The sequence below is a fragment of the Grammomys surdaster genome, unplaced genomic scaffold, assembly GCF_004785775.1.
Source record: "Grammomys surdaster isolate TR1022 unplaced genomic scaffold, NIH_TR_1.0 125941, whole genome shotgun sequence".
NCBI lineage: Eukaryota > Metazoa > Chordata > Mammalia > Rodentia > Muridae > Grammomys > Grammomys surdaster.
The window spans coordinates 162,661-188,622 of NW_021620763.1; the positions used below are offsets into that span (position 1 = coordinate 162,661).

Below are 25,962 nucleotides of genomic sequence, written 5' to 3' on the forward strand. Positions count from 1 at the left end.
TAGACTCCTACCTTATAGCATACACAAAACATAATTCAAAATGGGTCAAGACCTACATGTAAGAAAAAAATGCTTAGAGGAAAAATGGCAGAAACTTAGGATTTGGAATTAATTTCTTAGATGTCAAAGGCACAAGCAACAGAAGAGCCTGACAGTCAAACTGGACTTCATCAGAGTTAAAGATGTTTGGGTATTGAGGGACATGGTCAGTCGCATTAAGTAGCAGGGCCTTGAGAGGTGGTTCAGCGTTTGACAGCACTTGTTGCAAAATCGTCACAATCATGGTAGATCAGATCCCGACATAACAAGTCAGGTATCCCACCTGGCTCAGGTCTGAGGGACCTGGTGCTCTCTGCTAGCCTCTGGGTGCTAGCAGGTGCAAGCAACACCTACCACCTACACAAAAGCAACACCCAGAATGGAAGGTGATTTTGAAAATCATATACCTGACAGAATATCAGTATCCAGAATGCATAGAGAACCTCCTCAGCTCAACAACAAACAAGCCAATGCAAAATGGGCAAAGAATTTGAATAGATATTTTTCCAAAGATGCTAAATGGCCAATTAGCACATTGATGCTCAGTGCACTAATTACTAGAAAATGCAAATCAAAACCATAATAAGGCAGTGGCTTGGCTGGTAAAGTGCTAAGCTAGCACACACAAAGCCCTCAGTTTGATTGCCAGCCCCATAGAAAACAAGGCATTGTGGTGGGTGCCTATAAATTTAGTACCCACAGTAGAGGTAAGAGAAGTGTGAGGTCATCTTTGACTACATAGCAAGTTCTAGACCAGCTTGGGTTACATCTGACCCTAATTAATTAATTAGTTATTACCGTAATAAGATACTACTTTACACATAATAGCATGACCATCATAAACAACAACAAAACAACCCTGGCCAGAATGAGGACAAATAAGACATCTTATGTACCCTGGATGAGGTTGTTAAATGGAGTTGTTGCTATGGAAATAAGGATAGTGGTTCAAAAAAATAGACATAGATTTTTATAATACTGCAATTAATTCTACTTTTAGGCATATATAAATAAGAATTGAAAGTAGGGAATGAAATACTTTTGTGTTGAGAGAAGTGTTATTCACAATAGCCTAGAGGCAGAAGAAGTCACATTCCCACTGACAGATGAATGTCTAAGCAAAATGTCATGTCTACACATAATGAAATATTAGCCTTAAAAAGGAAGCAAGTTCTAACACATACTGCAACAAAATGAATCTTGAAGACATGCTAAGTGAAATAAGCCAGCCATAAAATGGCAAACTCTAGTCCACTCATGTGAAGGGGGCCCAGACTTGTCAAATTTATAAAGACAGAAAGTAGAGCCGTGCTTGTGAGGCACTCGGGGTGGTGAGTGGAAGGTACTCGGCTTCAGTTTTACAAGATGAAACAAGTTCTGTGGACAGACAGTGGGAACAGCTGCTGACCAGTGTGCACAGAGCTGCTAGACTCTACCTAAAAACTATCAACGTGGCATGGTTTTTCTTACGTGTATTTTTACCAGTTTTTAAAAATCAAGGGTAGACAGAGGGTAGAAGGAGAAGGAAAGGACTTGCAAACATGAATGAGACGGACTTCTGTGAACAGGGTTATGTGTGAGCACCTCGGCCAAGCTTGCTGTGAAGAGCCATCTTCCTGAGCCCTTGATGGATCTGTTTTTGTTCATCGATCTGTGTTTCGTGGCTACCTCTCCATACTGGTCACGTTGCTTTTCTTTTCCCTTGATCTCTTGAATGCTGATGGTTCCTGAGGGACCTCACTTTGAGGCCCTCCCTGCTCGCTGGTACCCACTTAGCAGTGGCAGCTTTCTGTCTTCGCATCTCATTCTGGGTATGCAAGCTTCCAGTAATTAACATCTCGTGCCTGACCTCTCTCTGCCAGGCTGCATCTGGAACTGCAGCTGTCTGCTAGACTCTGCTCCAGCATCTCCGATTGTTTGATCCAAACTAGACTCTCTCTTTTTTTTTTTCTCATTCTGCTGTTCCTGGCTATAGTGGAAGACACAGATCATTTGAATCTCAGGTGTATAAGACACACACTAGGAATCCCTTTCCCCTTTCCTTCCCGCTCAGCTCAACTGTCAGCCCTGTTTGTCATCCCCTCTGTGACCGCATATTGCACAGACATCCTAGTTTCTCCATCTACTGTTTGTACATGGCTCCCTTATCTTCTGTGAATCAACATTCAGTAGCTACACCCTCCACACCTTCCCTAAGGCTACTCAGTAAATATTTCCCATCTTCTTCCCCAGAACTCTTGAAACCTTATGTATCTTGGGAGGTCATACAGGTAATACTAGCAATGAGTTGTGAGGGGAAGTGACGTGTGTCACTTTGCTGGAGTACATAAACCAATAGGATACTTGTGCTCTTTTCCCTCGGAGATGGTAACTATCCATGTTTGTGATGTTGGATGCTTTGTCATCTGATGCCTCTGGAGAAATATATGGAGCAGGGCTCCTCTTGCTGACATGATGTGTGTGGGTCAAGAGGGAGAGATATACCTTCACCACTTTCAGCCTCTAAGAGCTGAAGGTTGTTAGTGCAGCACAACCCGACCTATACTGATGAATACTGACCCTGTTGGTTTGTAAAGCTCAAGTTAGATCCAATGCCCCAGTGGATTCTGCTTGCTTGACCTGATGGGAAGATGCTAGGAGGCACAGCGGCCTGCTTAGGCACCAGAGAACTTCTCTCAGCAGTTTGGCTCCCTGTAGAGTGCCAGTAATTTAGACGCAGTTGTGCAGAGATGGATATACCTTCCACTTGCTTCTCTACAGGCCACCTTCTAAATTAATTAGAAGCTGGAGGTGAGCAGAGAGGGCATTCTGTTAAGCCACAATGTTCTTTTTGAAATCTCGAGTCTAAGATACTATTTTCCCAAGGCTTTGCCAAGTTGTGCCTCTATGAGAGTTAGCAGTATTACTCGCCTGGTGGGTGAAAGCATTGGGCTTCCCAGCTAGGAGTGTGACCCATTTCCTCACAGAGACTTCAGCATCTGGAAGGGCTCCTGTAATTGCTGAGTGGCAGAGGGAACAGCCAGCCTCCCCCCACCCCCCATCCTGAGTGCTCTGTGAGCTGCTGCCTGACAGAAGGGAGGCAGGACACAGCCTGTTGTGGTGTCCAGGTGTCCCTTGAGCAGAGGAACACCCAATAGCCCTTCTGCCTAGCTCTGACTAGGGAAGTGGCTATCTATGTGAAGCGAAGAGAAAAACACAAACTTATTGTGTCCTGTGTGTGTGCTGCCCGCCGAATCCCAGCAACATAAAATGACAAGAGAAATGGGCAAGAGACGGAGATTTAATTGAATAAAAACTCCAGGCTGTGACAGGGGTGGGAAGACACAAAGCAGTAATTAACAACATAATTTTTTTAAATGATGATACAATTAATTAACATCCTGGGTAAGTGCAAAGGGGGAGGGGAGAGCATCTCTCAGCCAAGAAACACTTCTAAATAAAGGAGAGGAGAACTTGGTGTCTTTTGCAAACCTCTATGTGCAAATGGCCCCAGTTATCACAACTTCAGCAGAGCTTGCCACCCGCAAGGGGTTTCTTGTACCAGGGAAGCCAACAAAAGAGCCAATTTTGAGTTTCAGTTTATTCTGAATTTATTGTCATTAAGTCTCATCTGTGAGGGAAGAATCCTGGCTAATAAATGGAGAAGCCTGTTCATATCATTCATGCTTCAGAGTGAAGAGGACTGGTCTGGCCACCTTTGGTGGGGACTTGGGGACGGGAACCTAGGAACTAGAAGCCTTTCTGGCGTGGGCTTCCATGCCTAATGTCTACCGAGGCTGGTGGAGCTAAAGCGGTTGGCTCGGGTGGTCAGATGGGTGTGGCCATAACCAGGTGCCGTTTCCAGAAACTGTTGGGATGTTCACTTATAGAAAAGCATAACTGGGACATAGAAGGCTGTCTCAGAGAGGCAGCTGCTATCCCATGATTCAGGCAGACCATACCCTTCTCTCTAAAAATCTTAGAATGGAACATCCCACCTGCCTAAGGGTTTCAGGGTGGCAACCGGGCATGCATTTGGAGCCCATTTCTGGGAGGATGATATACTCACTAACTTCTGGGCTCCTTGTGACTCAGCAAACTCAACCTGCCCCTTCCTAGTCACACTGCTGTGTGGCTGTGACAGTCACCTTAGTGGGGTCCATCCAGAGTCAAGAAACACAATGAACTTGCTTGCTTGCTGAGATTCTTGTCATGACCTTGTGATTTTTCTCCCTCTCAAGTGAACTTCCAAACAGGGCACTGCCTGAGTAGAAAGGTTTATCAATTGTAAGATATTTGAAGAGAAAAATCATCTTTACGCACCAGCCCCTAGCCTAAGGCTCCTACTCAGTGGAGTACAGATTCATCTACATTTACTACAAAAGTGGACCACTTCTCTTGCCACAATATCCTGTTGGCTCCTGTCCAGTTCAGTCATTCTTCTGGTTAGCAGACACTACATAAAGTTAGGGCAGTAGAGAAACTTGGTAGCTAGACTCAAAATGGTGGTGACGTTATTAAGTAAGCTACTCCTATAGCGTGGGGGAATATATAAAGAGTAAGACAGGAGGTATGCAGATAGCTTTTGTGTCCTTGACCTTCTGTTGTTGAAAGAAGGGATTTTCCAAGTTGACTTGCTTCATGCAAGTCCTACAGTAGCCACAAGTTGGAGTAGAAACTCACTTTCATGTGCTTACAGGGCATGATGGGAAGGCCACTGGTCACTCTGTAGAAATGTGCTATTATAAATACAGTCATTCATTTTTGTCTTCTAAACTGAATTAGGCCTAAGGTAGAGATCTAATGGAAAAACAAACAAACAAGCAAAGATCTTCTCACTACAACTAAAACAAACAACACATAATACTTATTCATTTATAGAACTAAGGTTTAAAGTGAGTTATTGTCCCAGAGTCTGTGGGGCTGAGCTAGTCTCTGGCTAACTGGGTTTCAATTAAGAGAAGGCTCTTCATAGACAGGCAGACTCAAAAATGTGGTTCAGATTTCAAAATGCCCCATTCAGAAAAGAACGAGTTATGTAGATTTTTCTTTGCTCTGTTTAGGCATTTTAAACAGCTGCTTGGTACTTTATGGAATTATAAAGCTATGTATAACACAGGAATCGTTCTGAAACATATGTGCCTCCTTTCTTTACAATGAAAGTTATTTTTGAGAACTAAGATCCTGTTTTCAAACAAATGTGATCATTAACTGTGGCGTGTCGGAAAACATATGGCCTGGTTGCTTTCAGCAGGATCGTTCCTAAGGAAAGTGACTAAGTTCCCACGTGGAATCAAAATGTTTCCAGTTGGGGAAAGCCAAAAAGGGGGGAACAGGGATCCTCCTTCAGGGTCACAAACAAGTCAGAGGTCTCATGATTTCAACAGGGGACAAAAGGACCACATCTTGTCTTGTGTCACAGCAGTGAAGAGCTTCCATGAAGAATACTTCACCTTGGAGAGGCTCCTAAATTGTTAGGTTCTGTTCTTGGAGGGCACTGAAAATACAGCCACGGCTTCATCCTTCTGGTGCATCTCCAGGAGTCAATGTTTGATGGAGGCACAAAATGTCAGAGAGTCAGTCTGATTTCCCCCAAAAGACTGCTGTCTTACACTGTATTTCCCAGAAGCAGCTTCCTGGCTCCCCAGTCTTCGTTTTGTATCTCTAATCATTGTGTTTTTATTTCTTTCTCAACAGTAGACCCAAACAAAGTGAAAAACCACAAAAAAAGTCACCTTGGGAGACAGAAAAGACTAAGACAGATCTGATCACACAGGACAAGTATCTGGGCCTTGCCCTGCACAAGAGCAGTTAAGACCATGGGCTGGCAGGCAGTGGCTGCTGCTGCGGCCATCGCTGAGACTGCACGAACACTGTGTTTAAAGACTGGAACAAGTGCGGAAATAACATTGCTGAGTCCTGGTGGCTCGGCTGTGCAGCTCATGGTGTCGGAGGTGGTTTTGGAGACGGGCATGAGCTCTCACTGTCGAAGCTGGCGGCTCGGCCCTGCCACTGTGGAGAGGAGAAAAGCATGGCCATTGATCACCAGCGAAATTGACATCTCAGATTCACTGGTTCATGCACTGTGCCCACCTCTCTGGGCCTTAGTAAGCTTTCTAGACTTTTGCTGTCAGCCATGCAAAAACATAAGGATACAAGCTTTGTTTGGAACACTTGGTTTTCAGGAAAGATCTACTGCGGACCTAGTTTCAGCTTCTTTTACAATATGTGTACAAAAGTGTGTGTGTGTGTGTGTGTGTGTGTGTGTGTAATGAGGTGCTATGACTGGACCCTTTCTGAGTGCTTTGGCCATTTTTCATACACTGAAAATCAGATTATGTTAGCAGCAAAGAGAGGCAGTGTGTGCCCTTACTGCCAAGAACCTACGATCATGAATTATTAGTAATTTGTCTGGGAGCTGTTAGCACAGGAAAAAAACAACCCTGTTGCTGCTTTGGTTGGGGCTCTCTTCCTCAGTCTCAGTGCATCCAGTGAGCATTTGCACCAGCTCGTGAAGGGAGAGGAAGTGAGGAGACACAGCCCAGCTCAGCCCATTCTCTCTACACTCCTCCAATACCTTCCTCACCTCCTCCCAGTGCCCCTCCAGAGCCCTGTTGAAGTAGATGATGTAATGAGGCACAATGGAGTGGAGGAGTTGGCAGAGGATGATGGACCTGTATCTGGATCCATTCGACCCTTCTTCAGATGAAAAAGCTACGCATAGCTAAGTGATGCTTTCTGGGCAGAGATCTGACCCTGTGAATACTCCTGACCTATCTGGGAGTGCTCTAACTTCAAAGGGAGCCCACTATTTTGTGGGCTGAGTAGAACCATTGCCTGCAGGGAGAGAGAGAGAGAGAGAGAGAGAGAGAGAGAGAGAGAGAGAGAGAGAGAGAGAGAGAGAGAGAGAGAGAGAGACTGAGAAAGAGACTACGTGGTCAAGATGGCTTTCTGAACCACAAATTCAGCCCCTTTCTGCTTCTCATGAGGTCTATGCATCTCTCCTGTGGAGGGATGGAGCTGAGAGAACATGCATTCAGATGACTGTGGAAGTGAATCCAGGGGGACAACAGTCCCCTTTCTCAGCAATTTCCAGACACAGCTGAGCTGTGTGAGAAGCAGGACATCTGACTTTCAGCACTACCTGCACAGTACATGGAAATGGACAACCAAAGTCCACGAGGGCTCTTCTTCTCAGTGCTCCCCGAACAGGCACACTGAAGGCTTCTCCAGCCAACTGAGGGCTGTAGGTGTGGATGACAGCCACAGCATGTGCCTGACCTGAGCCATCTCAACGTGTCAGAGCCAGAGGTGAATTTGGGACATCACCCAGTCTAACCCTCTTACTCTTCCAAGTAAGCAAACAGAGACACTGCAAAGTCAGGATACAGGTAGTTAGGGGCAGAGCCTGGACCCAGTTGGGTCCCCTCGCCCCCTACTCACTGAGCTTTCTATTCCAGCCTGCTTCTGTGTGCCACTGTGCTGGCATGTGACCACTCACTAGGGGAGGAAAGAGACACAGATTGTAACAGGAAACCTAAGCTCTTGAGGGCACACCAGGTACTTACTCCTAACTCCAGTGGCTGTCTCTCCGCTTGCAGCATCCACGTGAATGAAATCACAACCGAGGGGTTCCCTGGTGAGATATTTTAGATACATGAATGCCTGGTTCTTGAGCTCCCTGTGACTTCTGACTCCAGTGTTTATTAACTAGAAGGTGACACAAGATGATTCCTTGTGCTTCCGTTCAGCAAAGCTTCATATTTCTCCCTTACTACCTTCAGTCAGTGCAAAGTCACCACAGGCTTCTCCTCTGAGTAAAAATGTCACTTAAACAATCTGATCCACAGGCCGGGTCAGAACAGAAAACACGAAATGGCTATACCAAGTACCCTTGTCCTTTCTATAGCAGCCCAGAGAGTAGTCATACAGAACATAACTGTTTATCAGGAACAAATGAGGAAGGCTCCCCTCCTAGCCCCTGATATTTTCCTGTGATGATAAACAAAGGGAAGAGATGGGGCTCATGGACAATGTGAATGATTCTAGCAGGCTTATATCAAGATGGCTCTGAAACAGCAGAGACTACATCCCAGCACGCAGGGAGCTTATTGTTCTGGGGCAGCTGTGCCCCACTCCAGTCCTTTGCTATACTGAAATGGGTAATGTTCCAACCGAGATCTCAAAGATCTATGTCAGGTGATCTGAACATGGCCCTTTGTTAATGAAGCACCTTGAATAAGGTCACTGGCCACATCGGCTCTGTGTGCATGGGTAACAATGACACGGAGCCCTCGGAGAGAAGGGCACTTGCTATGGCTTAATGGATTTTTATTCATGAGAGATCCCAGCAGGGAAAAATACCTTTCCAGTTAATTTGTTTCCCTCAACCTTAATTTTAAACCCCAAACAGTCGAGCATGTGTGGTGTTCTCTGTTCTCTTTAATAAAAAAGAAATGATCGGGGCGCTTGAGTGGGGCAAACGTGGAGGGCTTGGTAGAGATCAGGCCATTTATCATCCCAAAAGCTAGGACAATTTCTTTATGGGTTACTCAAAATCAAGATCTGAGTTTCAAGCTAAATGGAGCCCCTAAGAAGGTAAGGTGGGGAAGGAACCCCAGGAACGCAGAGTGACTAAGTCGTATTAGCCGGGCGAGGTTGTAGACACATTTCATAAAGGTACTTAAACTGTGGGTGTTAAGAGGGACAGCGGAAACCACACCGATGCATACTGCCTGAAGTCCTAAGTTGCCAAGACAAATGTCATTTCAGCTTTTCCTCACAGAGAAGCAATCTGCCAGCTAGCAGAGACTCAGAGGAGAGCGGGTGGGGGAGGGCTGCTCTCCATGCTGCCAGGTCAAGGAAAAAAAGTAAACCCAAAGGATATGAATCAATTTAATCTCTTTTTCGTTTTCCATATACAGTTACTTTCCCGTTACTGTCTCATCAAATATTCATTTTCAAGGGCTTCACACCACTTTATCTTTCTTGCCTTTGTCAGCTGGACTAGCCAGTTGGAGTTTCTCAAAGAAAAGGCCTTGGAATCAATTATGTGGCTTAATTAGACAGTATTCATCATGATTCCAGGATCAAGGCCCATCACTTCTGGGGTACTTGGCATGTCACTCCAGTCACAGCTCCCCTTGTTTCTTCGATTGTCAGAGGCAGGCAGAAGGACCTGGCAATAGTGGCCTACTACTCCAGAGTCAAGCTTAGAGAGGCAGCCGTGGTTCCATGTGTAGGTTCCTGGGCCCATTTGTCACTGAGGGTCAGCATTGATCAGAAAAGCTGAGATGCAAGAGTCTTATCCTCTCACTTATCAACCAGAAAACTAAGGACCAGAGGAGGTCTGTGATGTGTCACAGTCCACCAAAGGCTTCTTAGCTCACATTTCATGTTAAGCCCCCAAACTACCTGAAACTGGTTAATTTATTTATGTATTTATTCTATACTTAAGTGTCTCCACTGTATTATAACAGAAGGGAGGATTAAGGCATTACATCACCCTCCCTGGGTTGAATCCACATGGACTTTGGTGAGGTGTCAGCATGGCTTCACACTGGCTAACACTCTGCCCAGCAATGCCTACTTGTGAGTGCAGTAGGAACCTCACTCCATGAAGCGTGCCTTCTGGCTGAGAGGGCGGGGCTCCACATAAGGAGAAGACTGGGCTCACTGAAAAGCCACAGCCACAGAGTGGAAGGAAAGATCTGAACTGACAGGATCTGTGGCCTATTTCTAGATCCTTGATACTGCCTCAGGGCCTGGGGAGGTAAGCTGACTGACTAGTCTGGCTCCATGGAAGCCACTATCTCCAGCAGATTCCAACACATCTAATCCCCTAAGCCTTTATTCTTTCTTGGGATGACCCTTCAAGCAATGGTGGGAATTGCTGTACCCACAGAAGGGAATAGGGTCTGCAGGACCTCAGATATGCCGTGCCTTTTCTGATCAGAGTGGAGAAAGGAGGATGTCCTTAAAGGCTATGTGGCAGAAGAGAAAACTCTGTAGTTTTGTGTTGTTTTCTGGTTTGCACAGTTGTCTAGACTTCATGGATGCCTGCTAAGAGGAAGGAATTGCCCAGATTTCCAGGATGGGGTGGATAGGAGATACTGAAAATGAAGCTGAAGGCTTGACTGACCACGCCAGCATCCTGACACACTTGAAGAAAAGCAGTCCTGAGGACCACCAAGTTGACAGATCATGGGAGCTTTCATCTGTGGGATTTGTCCCAAGTGGGATAGACAATACATATTCCTCAAAGCTGCCATTGAGAGAGGAGTGATGGGGTCGTGGGAGGCCAAGCTTGGAGCCCCTGCTTTGTTAGAACTCAGGCCTCCAGCTTCAGTTAGGAGGTGTGACACCTTGACACCATACTCTCTTTCCCAGTGATGGTAAGAGACAGTGTGCAGCAGAGCCAACTGCGTTCGCTGGCTACCTCATCTAAGAGGTGAAAACTGCCAAGGGGTAGCTATCTGGAGCTTCAGAGAACTTACTGTTCTAACTGGGGTGGAATTTCTTGCCAATTCTGACCTCACCCTCTGGGGCTTACTCCTACAGGACTGAGCAGGCTGGGGAGCATCGTGAAAGCACCTCAAGCCCAGCACAGTGGACTGCTGGGAAGGCTTCTTCAAAGTTCCTGCTTTCCATTGAGAACAATAAACATGGTATTATTGCCTTTGAACTTTGTTTTTTTTCTCTCCTTTCCTTCCTTCCTTCCTTCCTTCCTTCCTTCCTTCCTTCCTTCCTTCCTTCCTTCCTTCCTTCCTTTTAGACAAGGTCTTGTATAGCCCACATTGGCCTCAAACCTGCTATGAAGCTGAGAATGACTTTAAGCTTTGAATTCTCCTGCCAAGCACCTAACTTTAGGCAGTGCTGGGGACTGAACTCAGGGTTTCATGCACACTAGGCCAGGAGTCTACCAACTGAACTACAACATCCCTATCCCCATCACCATAACTTACAAAATGCTCACAATCAGGAACTTTTGGCCAGGCAGCATCCATCTCCTTCCTCATTTTATATACTTGTATACCATGTTATACACTGGATGTTCCCCATGCCCCCTTTCCGTAAAAGGCCAAGGACTCAGAGCAGCCGCCTGCCATTCTCCAGCCCACGCCACCATGCAGTAAACATGCCAATTGCCAGGCAACCTCACCCACCTCTTTGAAGGATTTCTTTACCTCCACCAAGGAGTGCCAATGTGCAATGGGCTTTCGTGGGTATGCCAGCATCTCATTCCAGTGGTCCCTGCCAAGACCTTCAGCATTGATCCCCACTCTACAGACTCCTATGATCTCATTGTGGCCAACTCTGAGGGAAGAAAAAGAGGTCTTAGCAGTGGCTATTCAAAATGCTCTCAGAAAGAGAACTCTTTTGAGGGTGAGACTCTGTCTAGTGCATCTAACTCAGAACCATGAGCTCTGAAAACCAATGTTTACCAGTGGAGTGTTAGCCTGCCAGTGACCCTGCGGCTTTGCCCAGCCTCTTAAGTAAGGTAAGAGACTTAAAGAAGTGAGCAATGGCTACAAATTTATTTGCAATCCCAAGAAACAGTAGCAAGAAGCCTGACCGGGTATTAAGAGTGTCTCTTCCCTTATTTGACTTGGGAAGCATGTTACAACCTCTCTAGAGATTCCAGCACTTGGAAATAAACCAACCAGCTCTGACCATCATTTCTCCACACCACTATTGTCTAGGCTGTACTTTATTCACTCAGCAAGAACACAACTCATCTCTCAAGTACGTTAGTCAAGCACCTACCATGCCTGAGAAGTTGCTCTAAAAACCTAGGGTAGGGATGCTATTGTGTGATTTTTGTATCCTTCAGCTAAAATGACACTTGGAGAAGAGTCATAGCAGATGGAGTAGCTGAAAATGTTTCTGAGCAAGCCTTTGGAAGGAAGAACCAAAAAAGAGAAGAAGAAGAAGGAGAGGATTTAGTGGGATGGTGATTTGGGGTCCACATTATAGGAAGTCTGAGCAGTGGGACCCAGGGGTGGTTCTTCAGAAGGGCAAGGCCAGGAGGAAAGCATCCAGGTAGATGTATCCTCAGTCTGGTGGCTGACTAGGGTAGAAAGTGATGGGGCTTCATAGCCATCCTGTGGGAGAGGAGATGCCATAAAAGCATTTTAAAGGGCAGACAATGACACTTGGTGGCAAGTAGAAGGAAAGAAGTAGCTGGGAGTGAATGAAGAAAGGTTGACAGGCAGAGTTACCCCAGGCTGGAAAGGGAAGCTGTAGATTTTAGTAAGGGTGGTCCATGTTCATTCTCAAATTCCTATGTCTTTCTTAAGTGGGGTCATATTTGAAGCCACTAGGTCCCAAACCATGGGTCTAAGGTCAAGGGTCCCTATGCTGCATTGGACGAGAGCAACCATATCCCTCAGGGCATGCACCTACCTATCATAGTCCATAACGGAGATGAGCAGGCTCACTTGATCCATGTTTTCTGGGGGGATGTCAAAGATGATAGCCTCGTTGTAGACAGGGTTGAGGGTGTTCTTTTTTATGGTCGTTTTCTTCTTTTTCAGTCTCCGCCCATCACACAGTAGAGATACTTTGACATAGGGATCTGTATCGAAGTGAGCAGTGCGAGAAGATAAGAGGTTAAACCAATTTTTGATGTTGCTATTGTTTGTTTGGTTGGTTGGTTTTTGACATTGGTTCTACTCTGCAACCCAGGCTGGCCTCAAACTCACAACCATCCACCTGTCTCAGCCTTTTCAAGTACTGAGATGACAGGTGTGAGACATTGTTAGACAGATGTTCTTGAATAGCATTTGCCACAGAGAGACAGAATCCCTGGACCTACTGCTGCTCATCAGATGGGATCCGTGGGTTAACGTAATTAAGTCACCTTGTATTTATGTAGTGCACCTGTCTCTGAGGACGATCAACACCTAATAAACTCAGTCTTCAGCTACCTTTGTATACTTGGGAGGGTGCCTAATGGTGTGTCACTAATAGGAAAACTAGCCTCAATTTAGACAAGACTCTTGTCAATGCTTATGTAGTTCCCAGCCCTAAATCTCAGCTGCATTCTCTTTGGCTGGAGAACTCAAAGAGTATCGAAGCTAACAAAAGCGCTGTTTCTTTCATGTATACAGAATCATTTCCTCTGGAGTCTTGCTAGCTTTTTAACCAATGGATAAAGGGGTAAAAATAGGATGTGGTGATGCCCAGGGAACATGTTAGAAGCAATGGCATCAGTCACAATGCTGTTCCTGTCCTCCCCGCCAGAAGACATGCTTCTGGGCCCACTGTCCCAGTAATCTCATTTCCATTTGGAATCAGGAAGCAGGGAAGCGGCCCCTCCCGCTGCTTCCCCGGAGGCCATTTCCTGGTCACTTCTGAGCAGTGATGCAGAACTATGACCAGGACCCCGCCCCCCCAGACTTAGGGCAGCTGGCTGACATTTTATTTCTCAGTGGGATCTTGGATTCTCTCCATGCTGCAAAGAGATGTCTTTTTATTAAACTTCCATGTACCGCCTAATCTTCTCTCCCCTTTAGCTTTCGGAATGGGTTATTTCATGGTCATCTTTCTACCCTGAAATTTTCTACTCATCCAAATGAAGGGACACCTATTATATCTCATAGCACAGGTGTCTCAGGCACGTCATAATTAGTATTTATGCGGTACTGCTAAAAAAAAAAAAGGACAACTTACAGGCAATAATAGCTTTGAGACTGTGACATGCTCAGACACCTTCTTGTCCAGAAGCCAGGGCTCATGTGAAACTGTCAGGAGGAATGAGCCAAAGTAGCCCCTTTCTTGGCTCTGTAGTTCTGAGGTATGTGGTGGTGCCTCGTGGACCCCTGAGTACCCACTGGGCCTCTTACTGTTTGACATCATTTTGGGGGAAGGGCAGATGGAGGCTACACTTAGAGTAAAAACTAGAGAAACTATACACTGGAGAGATGAACTCCAAGCCTTGAGAGCATTCTTACAGACACCCAAGTGAGCTGCTGACTCACCAGTGTGACAGTGGCAGCTGTGCCTTAGCCATGGGGACACTTGGGTTGATGGAGGAACTGGGGAGATCCTGAGGAATTTAATCAACCTCCTGTCTCTGACTATATACTTTCAGGACCCCCCACTCAGGAGCATTTGGTAAAAAGGAAGGAGGGTTGAGAGTCTGTATGCCATGGCTCTCTGGCTTCCATGGGCTCCTTCCCCTGTGGTTACTCCTTAGGACACTGTCCAGATCACACAGGAAAAGAGCCAGGCCCAAGACCCCTCTTTAATACTCCAGGCTTTCCAGCTACACATTGCTTTAGAAAGTGTCTCTAAGTTTGCAGCAATTTGTTCCTCTTCTATTTCTGGTCCCAGACACTCCATTCAGAAACACAATTCCATGTAAGGGAAACACAGGCATAGCTACTTGTCCCATGAGCCACTGGGCCAGTGCCTTCTTCCCCAACTCTGCCCATTCCTATAAGGAGTATCTGGTTCACATCATTTGGTGAGATTTCTTTCTGTGGGTCCAAGCTCCCACCAGCATCTAAGAAGCTAATCAGAGACCAGAGATGTCTGCTCCCCAGGGTGCTTCGGGGAAGTGTTTGTGGCTTTTAGTGGAATGGTGGGCCCGGATGATCTCTGAAGTCTGTTCCTCACTATGATGCCCAGCACTGTATTTCTGCCTCATTGTGTGAGAGAGCCATGAGAATTCGGCATTTGGAACATACTCTGTGCTAAGAAACGTCATTCATCAGGGTTACTTCACATCTACACATAAAATGTTTATCATTGATATTTCTGTTTTATAGGCAGAAAATGGAGGCTTGGAGAGATTAAATGACTTGCGTAGGAATTGATCCAATGTTAGTCCAATGGCAGACCTGTCTGGGCTGAAGCCAATGACAACCTCAACCTCACAGACAGACAAGGGAGGGAGCAGGAGGTGCCCTGGAAGTCCTGGTTTCTACTTCATCACCTTGGGCTATACTTGCATGCTGTGTGTAAATTCACTCATTCACTGTTTGCTCACTCATTCATTCATTCATATTTAACGAATGGTTATGGTGTTTCATGCATTGCTCCAGAAACTGATGCAAAGAAGGCCTTTGTGTTTACAGAATCCAGCTGAGATTTAACATGAGATTTCAGACCCAGGGAAAAGAGAAAGCTATGAAGGGAGAGGTTAGAACTTAACATTAAAAACAATTTTTTTACCCCCAAACCCTCTGATTTACAGCAGCCCCTGTTATTACCCATGACTTCACCCAGAAATCACACTCTAGCCCGTCAATTTGATTACAACAGAGAAGACAGTCTTGGGGACTGGGACAGCAAAATCCTATTTCCCTCAGCCGCCTTGAGAGCCCTTAGCGAATTTCTGTCCTCGTGTGCACTTATTTTGGTATTAAAATGAAATCTACATTGGCTGTGTTTGGGGGAAGCTGGCTTGCTGTTGCTTTTTTCCATTTCAGCAGAGGTTCATGATGCTCTCTGCTGCATCCTGATGTGAGTTAGTGGCTCTGTCTGTGTGTGTGTGTGTTGGGGGAGAGCTGGAGGGCCTTCAGTGAAGACTTTTGGACTGCAGTGGGCACTGCAGCAACTGTTGGAGTCTGGAGCAGGGACTTGAAAGGAAAAAAATACCCCTCAGTTTCCTAGCCTGAACCCCTTTCTCCATCTTCATGGGGCAAACCTGGGCCCAGAGGTTTTCAGCTGAACCACCATCATCATCTCTCCTCTTTTCTTTTATTCTCCGCCATGGTGGGTACTGAGCCAGGGTTTGACTCATGCTAAACAAACACTCTTTCTAGCATGTGCTATGTTCCTGGCTCTTGTAGGAAGGGGTCAAACCTTTTACCATGTCAGGCTTGCAGGTTTTTTAAGCTGCCTTCACACAAGTGTCTCCCCATGGCTTAATATGCAGATTGTTACGGTAGGCCTGGGTGAACCTGCTAACATTGACATTCCAACTCTGTATAATTTCTGTAGGAGCTGGGAAGACTACCCTCCTTCCAAGAATAATCCTAATAGGAATAGTATTTACTCAGCACCTACAAGTGTATGGATTGGTGCAGATATTCTGAATCTGACCAGTAGATAGTGCCCACTTTTCAGATTGGGGAAAAAAACAAAAACACTACAGGTTAGATCTTTAATATCCCTCAAGGATACTGAAGACTTGATCCCAGCCTGTGGTGCTAGTCAAGGTGGAAACTCTAGGCTCCTGGGGACAGGAATAATAGGATCTTGGCACCACACCTAATCTTCTTGTTTCCTAGCTGACACGAGGGAACAGGCTCCCCTAACAGGTATCCCATGACATACTGTGCTACCACAGACCCACAAGCAAGGGGGTCAAATGACTCTGGGTTGAAACCTTTGAACCTGTAAGCCAAATAATCTCTTCCTCCTTCAGTTATCACAGACCTATGCCTGCACAGCGGTAGAGCACCAGTATAGAAACCACATCTTAACATAGGAAGGAGGTGGCAGGGGTGGAAATCAAATGCAGGCAATTCACCTCCTAAGAATAATGGCAGTTCTTGCCCTTGCTTCCTGAATACTCTTCTAAATCCTACTGTTTAGACTTCAGGGAGACCAAATGCTAACCCCAGGGGTAAGAGAGGTACCTGAGTAGCCTGTGATGTCCATTGCTTTGAGATTGCGACACTTGATCACTGTGAGGGTGAGCCTGCCTGCTGTGGGCAGGTAGCAGAGAGAGAACATGATCTCCCCCAAGTCCACACTCTCCTGCAAAAGAAGATGAGAGAGTAGGTGAGGAGTGCTTACAATGGCCGTGGGGAGCTCTGAAGCCCAAAACGGTTTGAACTGTAGTAGTGAATGTATTTAAGACCCAAGGGACTGGTGATTACCATGATGCTCCTCCTCCTCCCCCTCCCCCTCCTTTACCTCTTCCCCCTCCCATCCCCTTCCCTTCCCCTCCTGTTACCCCTCCCCCTCTTCCTCCTCTTCCTCTTCTAAATTTTGAGATCAGTTTGAGGCAAACCTCAAACTTGCTCTGCAACTAAGGATGGTCTTGAACGTCTAATTCTCCTGCTTCTGCCCTCTAAGCCCTGTGCTGGCTTGCATCGTCATACCTGGTTTATGAGTTGCTAGGCAAGCAGTCTGCCAACTGAACTACACTCCAGCCCATCCTTCTTACTTCTGATCAAATTCTGGCTAGCTCTCTGTGTACCGTTGCCTGCAGACCTTTGGTGGTTCATGTGTCCTTGGCCTGTTACTGACCCTTTGATTTCCTGCCTATCCAGTCATGTGGTCAGGACACACGTTTCCAGTCCTCAGATTGTCTTCCTTCCAGGACATCTGCAACTCTTTTTCTGCTCTGTTTCTTAGTTTATTTGTCTTTCACCACCCGGCTGCCTTGGCCTCAGGCTCTATCTTCCTGTCTAGAAGTAGACGTGCAAAGAATTGATGCCCTGCTGAGGCCATGCTGCCAACCAGGAGATGTACACTGGCCATCCTGTGCTTTACGAACCGCCGCACATTCGGTTTGTTATCCTCTCTTAAATGTGATGATCCTTCAGAAATACACAAATGCTCTACTGCCTCTCCTGCCCCAGAGTCATCAAGCCTAGGGATGCCTGGAAGCTTCTGAGCAGAAAATGTCCCTTCCTAGAAAGTCATAGCATCTTTCTAGAGAGACAGCAAGCACGCCCATCTGTTGTATGAGATAGCACCTCGCCAGATTGCTTTCTCTGTCTGCTTATGGCAAGCGGGGTACAGACAGCTTAGAATTCAAAGACGTTGAACTGATTCCAGAGGTAAGTTAGTGGGAGGAGGAAGTGGAGGAAGAGGAGGCCAGAGTTTGAAGTGGTTCTGATTCCAGATGGGTCCTTCTACTTGTTTATTCATCTAGCCATTTATTCAGCCAAAAATGTCAAAAATATCTATTGAGCATTTGATATGTGCTAGGTGTTGATTCATAGGGAAGAAAAAAGACACAAAATCCCTACCTTCACAGAGATTACATTTTATTAGGGCCATAGATACCATATCTATAATTTAAAAAGGAAAACAAGGTAATCAAAAGAATTAAGGGGAAGAAGATCAGACAGAGAAGGGGTTAGTAATGACTATGGGGGGGTGATACTACTGGAATTTTTAGCTAGCTAAGGACTCTCTGACTACACTCAGTTGTTCATTGGTTAGTTGTTCATTCCTCCTCCTCCTCTTTATCCTCCCCCTCCTTCTCTCCTCTTCTTCTTTCAGATTTATTTATTTATTTATTTATTTATTTATTTATTTATTTATTTATGTGTGTGTTTTGCTACATATTTGCATGTGCAACATGTGTGTGCCTCGTGCCTGTGATGGTCAGAAGAGTGTGTCAGATACCACTAGAATTGGAGTTACAAATGGCTGTGAGTCGCCACTATGTGGGTGCTGGGAATCACCCAGGTTCTCTGCAAGAACAAGTGCTCTTAACCGCTAAGCCATCTCTCCAGCCTGGGCTGGCCCATCCTTATTTGCTGAGTGATTGCTGGAGGCATGTTTCAGGGTTGAAAGGATGTAGTCCCCATACCCACAACATGTAAATAGTATATTAGGGTATAAGCAGTTCAAAGATGGTGGTAGGACTTCTATCTTTCTCAGGTGTCTTCCTAGACCCTGCCTCAAGGGAGAGAGACACAGAAGCTGCCCTATGCCCTGGTACTGTGGGAACGTCACTGTCCCCGTCCATGGCCAGGTCCATCTGTGTGGTCAGTGGTACATCTGGATAGTATGCCATCTCTGACTGAAGCAATAAGCTACAAGCACAAGCACATCTCTCCTGATTTCCCTAACAGAGCTCTAAGCCTAATCCTGCCTAACGTTCCAGAAACTGTTCCAGACTAAGTATGATAACAGGAGCCAACGCCGTACGCTGGTCACTTGCCCACTAAGTCCTTTGCTGATGTCCGTCAGTGAGCCTTAGCCTAGCACTACAGCATGGGTGCTCCTATTGCGTCTGCCTCACACTGGAGGAAATGAATGTTCCCGAGGTTAAGGACTTGCCCGAGGTTGCATGACTAACAAGTACTTCAGTGACAGACATTCATATGTCAGTGTCCCTCCTTAGACACCTTCAGCTCGTCCCTAGTTCAGCTTCTGAATCAAGACTCTTTGTCTGGGGGTTTTCAGCAGTGAGCTGCTCTGTTATCTCCGCATCTCCTTTTCTTCTGTATGGCAGCCTCTGCTCCGCACAACTTGCCTAGCTTTAGTGCCTTATGCCAAAACTTTCTCCCTCTTCCCTTTGCTTAGATGATCCCATATCTGATGAATAGCGCATGGGAATCGCCAAGTCACTCCCATCTCCATGTAGTAACTAACAAAAGGCTCTTTTCATGTGGGATGCCTGCCTTACAAACCATTGTGCTTTGGAGAGAGCAAATCGCACACACAAGCTGCTTCAGATGTCTGCAAGAAAGGATGGTTGCATTTTTGCCAAAAGAATGCTGGCAGGAGGGATTCTCTGTATTCATCTTATGATCAAGGTAGGACCTTGGGAAGATTTCCGGGAGCCCCCTCTGGCTCTTCAAATAGGGAATAAAGAAAAAGGTTGCTGTCATCATGTCCCCATCATTGCCATGCTACAGTTTAGGCTGGCTTCTCCATAAGCCACCCCTTTCAGGGAGTTGGAGCTGGTTTGTTTATGTTGGCTTTGGCTACATGAGATCCATCAGGGTAAATGGAGTCTCTGTGAACAGCTCTCAAGGATGGCCCAAGGGATGCCCTCTGTTTGCAGGGCTGGTCTTCCTCAGGAGACTGTGAAGGCATGTGGCACTGGGTGTGCGGTGCAGTATAGAATCCCCTGACCCTGGACCGAGTGGTGACTTTCATTCTCCTCTGATGGCCCAGACAGAAATGGGAACAGGCTCAGAATCCCATCATGATTAAGAAAAGAAATCAGTCTTGGGGCCAAAGCCCAGTTCCAGGGGCTTCTGCTGTGGTAACCTGGGTCCTTCTCCTCTGGGCCTGCTGGCAAGCTGACTGGTGTGATTCAATGGACTAAGGGGTAATGTTCCACTTCACAGACAGACAACACAGGACTGGATTATTTGCTAAAGTAGGTTAATTCTGAGTAAATAGAGAGGGGGAGGTAAACAAGCCAGCCAGCCACTGCTGGAGCTCTCCTACCTAGGGGGCCACAGCCCGCTCTCTCCCTCTGACCTCTGTCACAGATTTCTACCCAATTCTATACATCTTGCCAGCCTTTTATCCTAATTAGGAGTGCTTGAGACTTTGGCCTTTAATAAAAACCAGGGGTGCCAGGGGCTGCAGACCAGCTGGGGCCTTATTGCTTTCATCTCTCCCTGGTGTCAGAGGCTGCTTTAGGGCAGACTAGCAATGAGTTCCAGTGTGGGAGAGGTCACTGATGGCCACAAGTCGGCAGAGAGCAGCTTTGCCCCTTCTACCAACCTAGGGGCTGACAGGGCTGGTCTGAGCTCACTAGTAGCTGAGGCTGGGAGGGGGTGGGCCTGTCACCATGGGAGGGGAAGCAGGAAACTGGCTTCTGGAGAAACCTGTCCTACATGCAGCCTGTCTCCCACCCACCAGTGTTTCTGCCCATAATAGCAGCCTGTTTTAGGCCTCAGGGTCCAGGGTGCCAGGGCAGCAAGATTCTGCCTTCATAGGCTCCACAGCAGCTACCTGCCACAGATCATAATAGAATTTTTTTCTCCTTGATACACTTAATATAACCCTAGACATAGATGATGATGATGATGATGATGATGATGATGATGACGATGATAAACCCTCCAGTGTGCTGACGAGGAAAAACCAGGGAACTACAAGGCAAGAGACCCAGCCTTTTAGTCCTTCTGCCATGTGTTAGCTGTGAGGCCTTGAACAACTCATTTTACATCTCTGAACTCACCTGTGAAATGAAATGGTGGTACTTGATGATCTACCCTGTAAGCCACAAGACCTAAGAATTCACACTAAAGAATCTAATTTATCAACTATCACCTGCTGAGATGGCCCAAAGATGCTGAACTAGTGTCCACTGACCACCTCAAGGACCCTAGCAATCTTGCTTTGCAGTCCAAACGCTCTCAATCCTTCACCCCTCACAGCCCCCAGACGTTCTGCTGTTCTCCAGGGCTCATGACACTGCTTCCTAAACGGGCAAGGAGTGGCGTCAGTGCCCTGAGTCTGCCAGGGGAATCCAGGCTGAGCAAAGGAAGAATGATGTTTCCCCCTCTCTTAGAGACACTTGCAGTCTCTTAGTCATTAAGTAGCTTGTCTGAATCTCTCATCATCAGCAGAGAAGCATCCACCACACTTTCAGGAGAGCCACAGGAGACCTAAAAGGCTCTTGGAGACACTACCCAGGAAGTGCTGTTAAGTTACTTTGGGCCAAGGGGGCCTGGGAGGGAGGATAGAAGCCAAATTGGCTCTGATGGGTAAAGAAACACACGATGAATAACCCCTGTGCCCAGGCCTGAGGTTTAGGATTAAGGTCAGCACATGAATCAGATATGGAGGCTGGACCCTCAGAGCCAGGCTGAGCCCCTTGGTATCTGTGCCTTTTTCTTCACAGCATGAATCACAACACATAACTTGAACATTAATTTAGGGATGCTGTGAGTGATGCCTGTGTTTCTCACCTCTGTAGGCCCTTGGAGAGGAGGAACGGCATCTGGCTTCCCTGATTCCACCTCTCATGTCTAGCCCAGGGCTGGATGGATACTAGATTCGAAGAAGAGTTTTGGAGCAGGCAGCTCTGGGACCAAGTTTTAGCTCTGATTCATGAGTAATACAACTTATGCAACCCTTCATAGACTTGGGGCTAATATCCAACCTACCTCCTAGGGTTATTGAAAAGATTAAATAAGGTGATTCATGCAAAATGCTTGGCTTAGTGTTTAGCACAGAGTAAGTGCTCAGTACGGATTTGCTGTTGTAATTATTACTATTATAGAAACGTCGTGGTCTCCAGACAGAAACGAAGGAGAGGAAGGCCGTCAGTGCTGCTTTGTGTAATAATGCAGGCACAATAACAGAGCTGTGGACCAGATGTGGGGGAGGAGAGAGAGCACTAAACTCAGGCAGAAGTTTCAGGACAGGCTTCCACAGAGGGGGTGACATTTGACATGACAGGGTCTATCCCCAAGCCTCCTGGCCCACACATGAGCCTTGCTCTTGACTCTTCAAGTGATGAGAGACTCTCCACATCTGTTCCTTCTGTTCCTAACTCAGTCATTACTTCTGCCTTCTCCCCAGATACCACACTAAAGACCACTCCTATCTGGATCTCCAGTCATCTCACAGCTACTGAATGTGTGTGTAAGGGGGCAGGTGGACAGCAAGACCGTGTGACGGTGAGACAAAACTAAACCTGTCTGGGTGATGGCGTTGTAGGGAATGCAGACAAAGATGATCTATCCAAGGGCATGAGGGAGTCAGTGGCATGATAAGAGGACAGGGGCGTGGTGAAAGGCAGTAACACAGAGAGTAGCTTTGAAAGCTAAGGAGACAGGAGCCAAGAGTGGAAGAAGACCACTCGGAGATGTGCATGGCTTTGTCCTGGGTGTATCAAGGAAGGAGGAAGAGGCTGAGAGGAGGCTGTGGAGAGATGGAGGAAGTCTTCAGGCATCATCCTCATGATCAGCAGAGTCCCTGGAGGGATGGAAGCAGGTGGAGACCTTTACAGCAGGTATGTAAAGAATGAATGGGTGGGCCAAAGAAAAGGGAAAGAGCAACCCAAGACTCCCACATGGTCTCACAGAAGCCCTGTTGGCTTCCTTCTCTCAGTCTCCTCAATCCCTGAAATGCATCCCTTCCTCAATGGCACTGTCTTAGTTCTGATCCACACTGTCTCCAGGGCTTCTGCTACCTTCCCACTCCCTCTGTCCACTCATCAGATTTGTCCTTTCTGGAACCAAGAACGTCATGTCTCTCTTCGTTTTCACATGTGTGTTGCATACCTGAGTAACCTTTTCTTCAAGTGAAGTGTCATTCAAAAGCTCAAATACATACAACAGAAGAACACTGGGTAAGACATGGGGTCCAGAGCTTCTGCCTCCAGCCTCCAGTGACGTCCTCGGAGCTCCTAGGAGCCAGTGTGAAGACCACTCGTCTGCAGAGTCAAAAGCATCGAGCTTCCTCCTGAGCTGATCCTTGCTGCCTTGCCAGCCTCCACCATTTTCCTTCCACTTCCTCCCCGCCCCCCAGTTGCCCTACACTCAACCACAAAACCAGAGCGTTTCTAGAGAATTAACTACATGCCATCCTGTCCATCAAGCTCCGTCGTCACACAAAAGCCTCGTGGGATGGGTACTGTTGGCACCCACTCATCTGAGTTACTTATCCTGTTGCCATAATGAGGGACCCTGATAAAGGCAACTTAAGGGAGACATGGCAATTCTGGCTCACAGTTCAAGGTTGTGATCCATCCTGGCAGGGGAGTCACGGCAGGAGGCTCTTGAGGCAGTGGACCACATGGCATCCAGAGTAAAGAAACATAGAGCAATGTGTGCATGCCAGTGCTCAGCTCACTTCATTTTATGTAGTCCAGGATTCAAGTTCAGGAAGTGGTCCCATCCACAGGTAAGATGTGTGTCTTCCCATATAAATTAACTCAATCAAGACAGCCCCTCCCAGGCATTCTTAGAGGCTGAATAATCCTTCACACACACACACACACACACACACACACACACACACACACACACACGCTTCCTACATGGATACACTGATGTCAAAGGTGATACAAGTGACCTCAGAGCTAAGATGTGAAGCACAAGAGCCCACACTTTCAGCACTGTACCAAATGGCTTCATCTCCCCTCCTCAGACTTCCCTCCAGATCTTCTGCACCTCAATGCTATCACCTTCTTCTCCCCACTGCCTGAAATGAAGCCTCATTGCTTCTGATGAGAACACTTGTCCTTCCAGGCCAGCTGTGCTGTTACCGCCTCTTGGGTCATCTTCCCTGACCTCTTGGTCTGTTTTGAGGGTGTGTCCTCATGCTAGGGACAAGTGACATGTGTCATAATGAAGAGGCAGAATAGATTAAGACAAAAGCAATAGGATATAGTGCTTCCTGGATGACTGGGCTGGTGTTGGGGAAGTGAACGACACCTAGAATGACCCACACCCGCATGGCTGGCTTGGCTTCCTGCAGAGAGAGAGAGCCAAGGAGGTGGGAACTCTCTCCCAGGGTGCCGACTGGGGATGCCTACTGTGAGCACCAGGCCCCGGGGTGGGAGGGAGTTTGATTCCCTGCTTTGAATCCCTCAAGCCTGGGTTTTCTAGGCTCCAACAAGAAAGGAGGGTGGCAGAGGTGGGAAGATCGGCGTTATCTGCTGTGTCGCTGGCTCTAGTTGCTTGGTGCTTCTTACTGGATGTTGGGACAGGCTCTATTTGTTCAGAATTCCCTGCTTGCTTTTCTCACAAGTGCATTTCTGCCCCAAAGCCCTTGCAGTGTTATGAATAAATGATAATTAGAACAGAGGTGCCTTAAAGGAACTCAATACTCTCATTTCTGCTTCAGTGTAGATGCCAAGAACTCGGGATGGCTGTGGAGGAGCTCATGAGTCATGGGGAGCAGAGGCACAAGAAGCAAGAGTGAGGTCACCCAGGCTGTGCTCGATCTCAGGGGACCCATAGAGAGACTAAAACACATCACTGGGGGGAAGGCAAATATTTGAGTATCTGGACATCGTGAGGGACATCTAGGAAACTCCCTCAGTCTCTCCTTTGAACTTGCCATTGGCAAAAGGTTCAAAGTTCCATGCACTTTTAGACAAGAAGTGGGTCAGAACCACACTGGGGAGGCAGTTCTTTTCTAATGACTTCAAGAAGTGAAGTCCCCACTTCAAGAAGTGGGGACAGAAGAAGGGATATGGAGCATGGGAGGGAGGGGGCTTGAGGAGAGCACAGTTTGGGGGAGTTCTGGAAGAGATGGAGGCAATGCCTGCTACAGCCAGGGTCTTCAGCACAAGATACTTTGTCCAAGAGAGGCCAGGGCAGGAGGCTTCCCCTCAGATTTGTTCTCACTACTGGTTTCTCATTAATGGCATATGGGGGTGGTAGAGAGGAGTAAACAGCAAATTAGTGATACTAATGAAGAGAATCTGTCCTCATTTCTTGCCTGCACATTGTCCTGCCAGGTGGCTGTCAGACAGCCATCACTTTTCCCAGGGAAGAAGGTGGCATCTCAGCAGTGAGTGATCTGAGCTCTCTGTCCCTCACTGGGTTGTGATGACAGGGTCTCTCTGCAGGAGAACAGATGTCCAAGTAGATAGTCCCCCAGGGTGGCTGGGCAATGTTTCTGCAAACCGCTGCCTTGAGGAGGTGAGTAGACAGAGCTCTGGTCTAAGGCAAAGGTGCATGCTTGACAGCTTCTCTCACTCCAGGGTTTCTTTGGAGAATTGAGGCTAGGCACCCTGAAGGTTTAGGTTTTTATCAGTCTCCTGTTGGTCTCACTTCAGAACCTCTTGGTCTTGCTGAACCTTCTCTGGTCCCCTCCCTATTTTATGGGCTACTCCTACCTAGCTCCCCTGTTGCTCTTCCTAGAGACTTTGCCTCTTTCCACTGGGTTCTTATCATTACCCAGGCCTGTGACGTCTTCTCTCCTCACGCATGCATGATGTTAATACCTGTCACCCCACATGGCTCCTGGGCTTATGGGTCCTCCAAACATCACTCCTAGGCTCTAGACCAGCAATTCTCAACCTGTAGTTCAAGACCCCCTTGTGGGTTTAACAACCCTTCACAGGGTCACCCAGGACCATCTGCATATCAGGTATTTACATTATGATTCATAACAGTTATGAGGTGGCAACAAAAATAATTTTATAGTTGGGGGCCACCCCAACATGAGGTACTGTATTAAAGGGTCACAGCCTTAGGAAGGTTGAGAACCACTGCTCTAGGCTGATGGAACTAGCATGGCATTAACTGCATGGCTATCTCATAGAAACCTTAGAATTCACAGATGCTCAAAGCTAAGCTTTTTATCTTTCATTTACAT

The 25,962-nt window shown here is 46.9% G+C and overlaps 1 protein-coding gene across 2 annotated transcripts in view; it reads right to left on the bottom strand.

The window, feature by feature from the left end:
- Positions 1–3,299: 3,299 nt before the first annotated feature.
- Positions 3,300–25,962, bottom strand: part of Syt6 (synaptotagmin 6) — a 58,439-nt gene continuing 35,776 nt past the window's right edge. The window contains exons 4-7 of one of the 2 annotated variants that reach the window (XM_028752986.1): positions 16,611–16,731; positions 12,424–12,595; positions 11,184–11,334; positions 3,300–6,030 (exon numbers count right to left, since the gene is read on the bottom strand). In XM_028752986.1, the coding sequence (XP_028608819.1) occupies positions 5,959–6,030; positions 11,184–11,334; positions 12,424–12,595; positions 16,611–16,731 (516 nt within the window). In that variant the 3' untranslated portion in view covers positions 3,300–5,958. The remainder of the gene's footprint in view (positions 6,031–11,183; positions 11,335–12,423; positions 12,596–16,610; positions 16,732–25,962) is intronic. The other variant, XM_028752985.1, reaches the window with a different exon arrangement.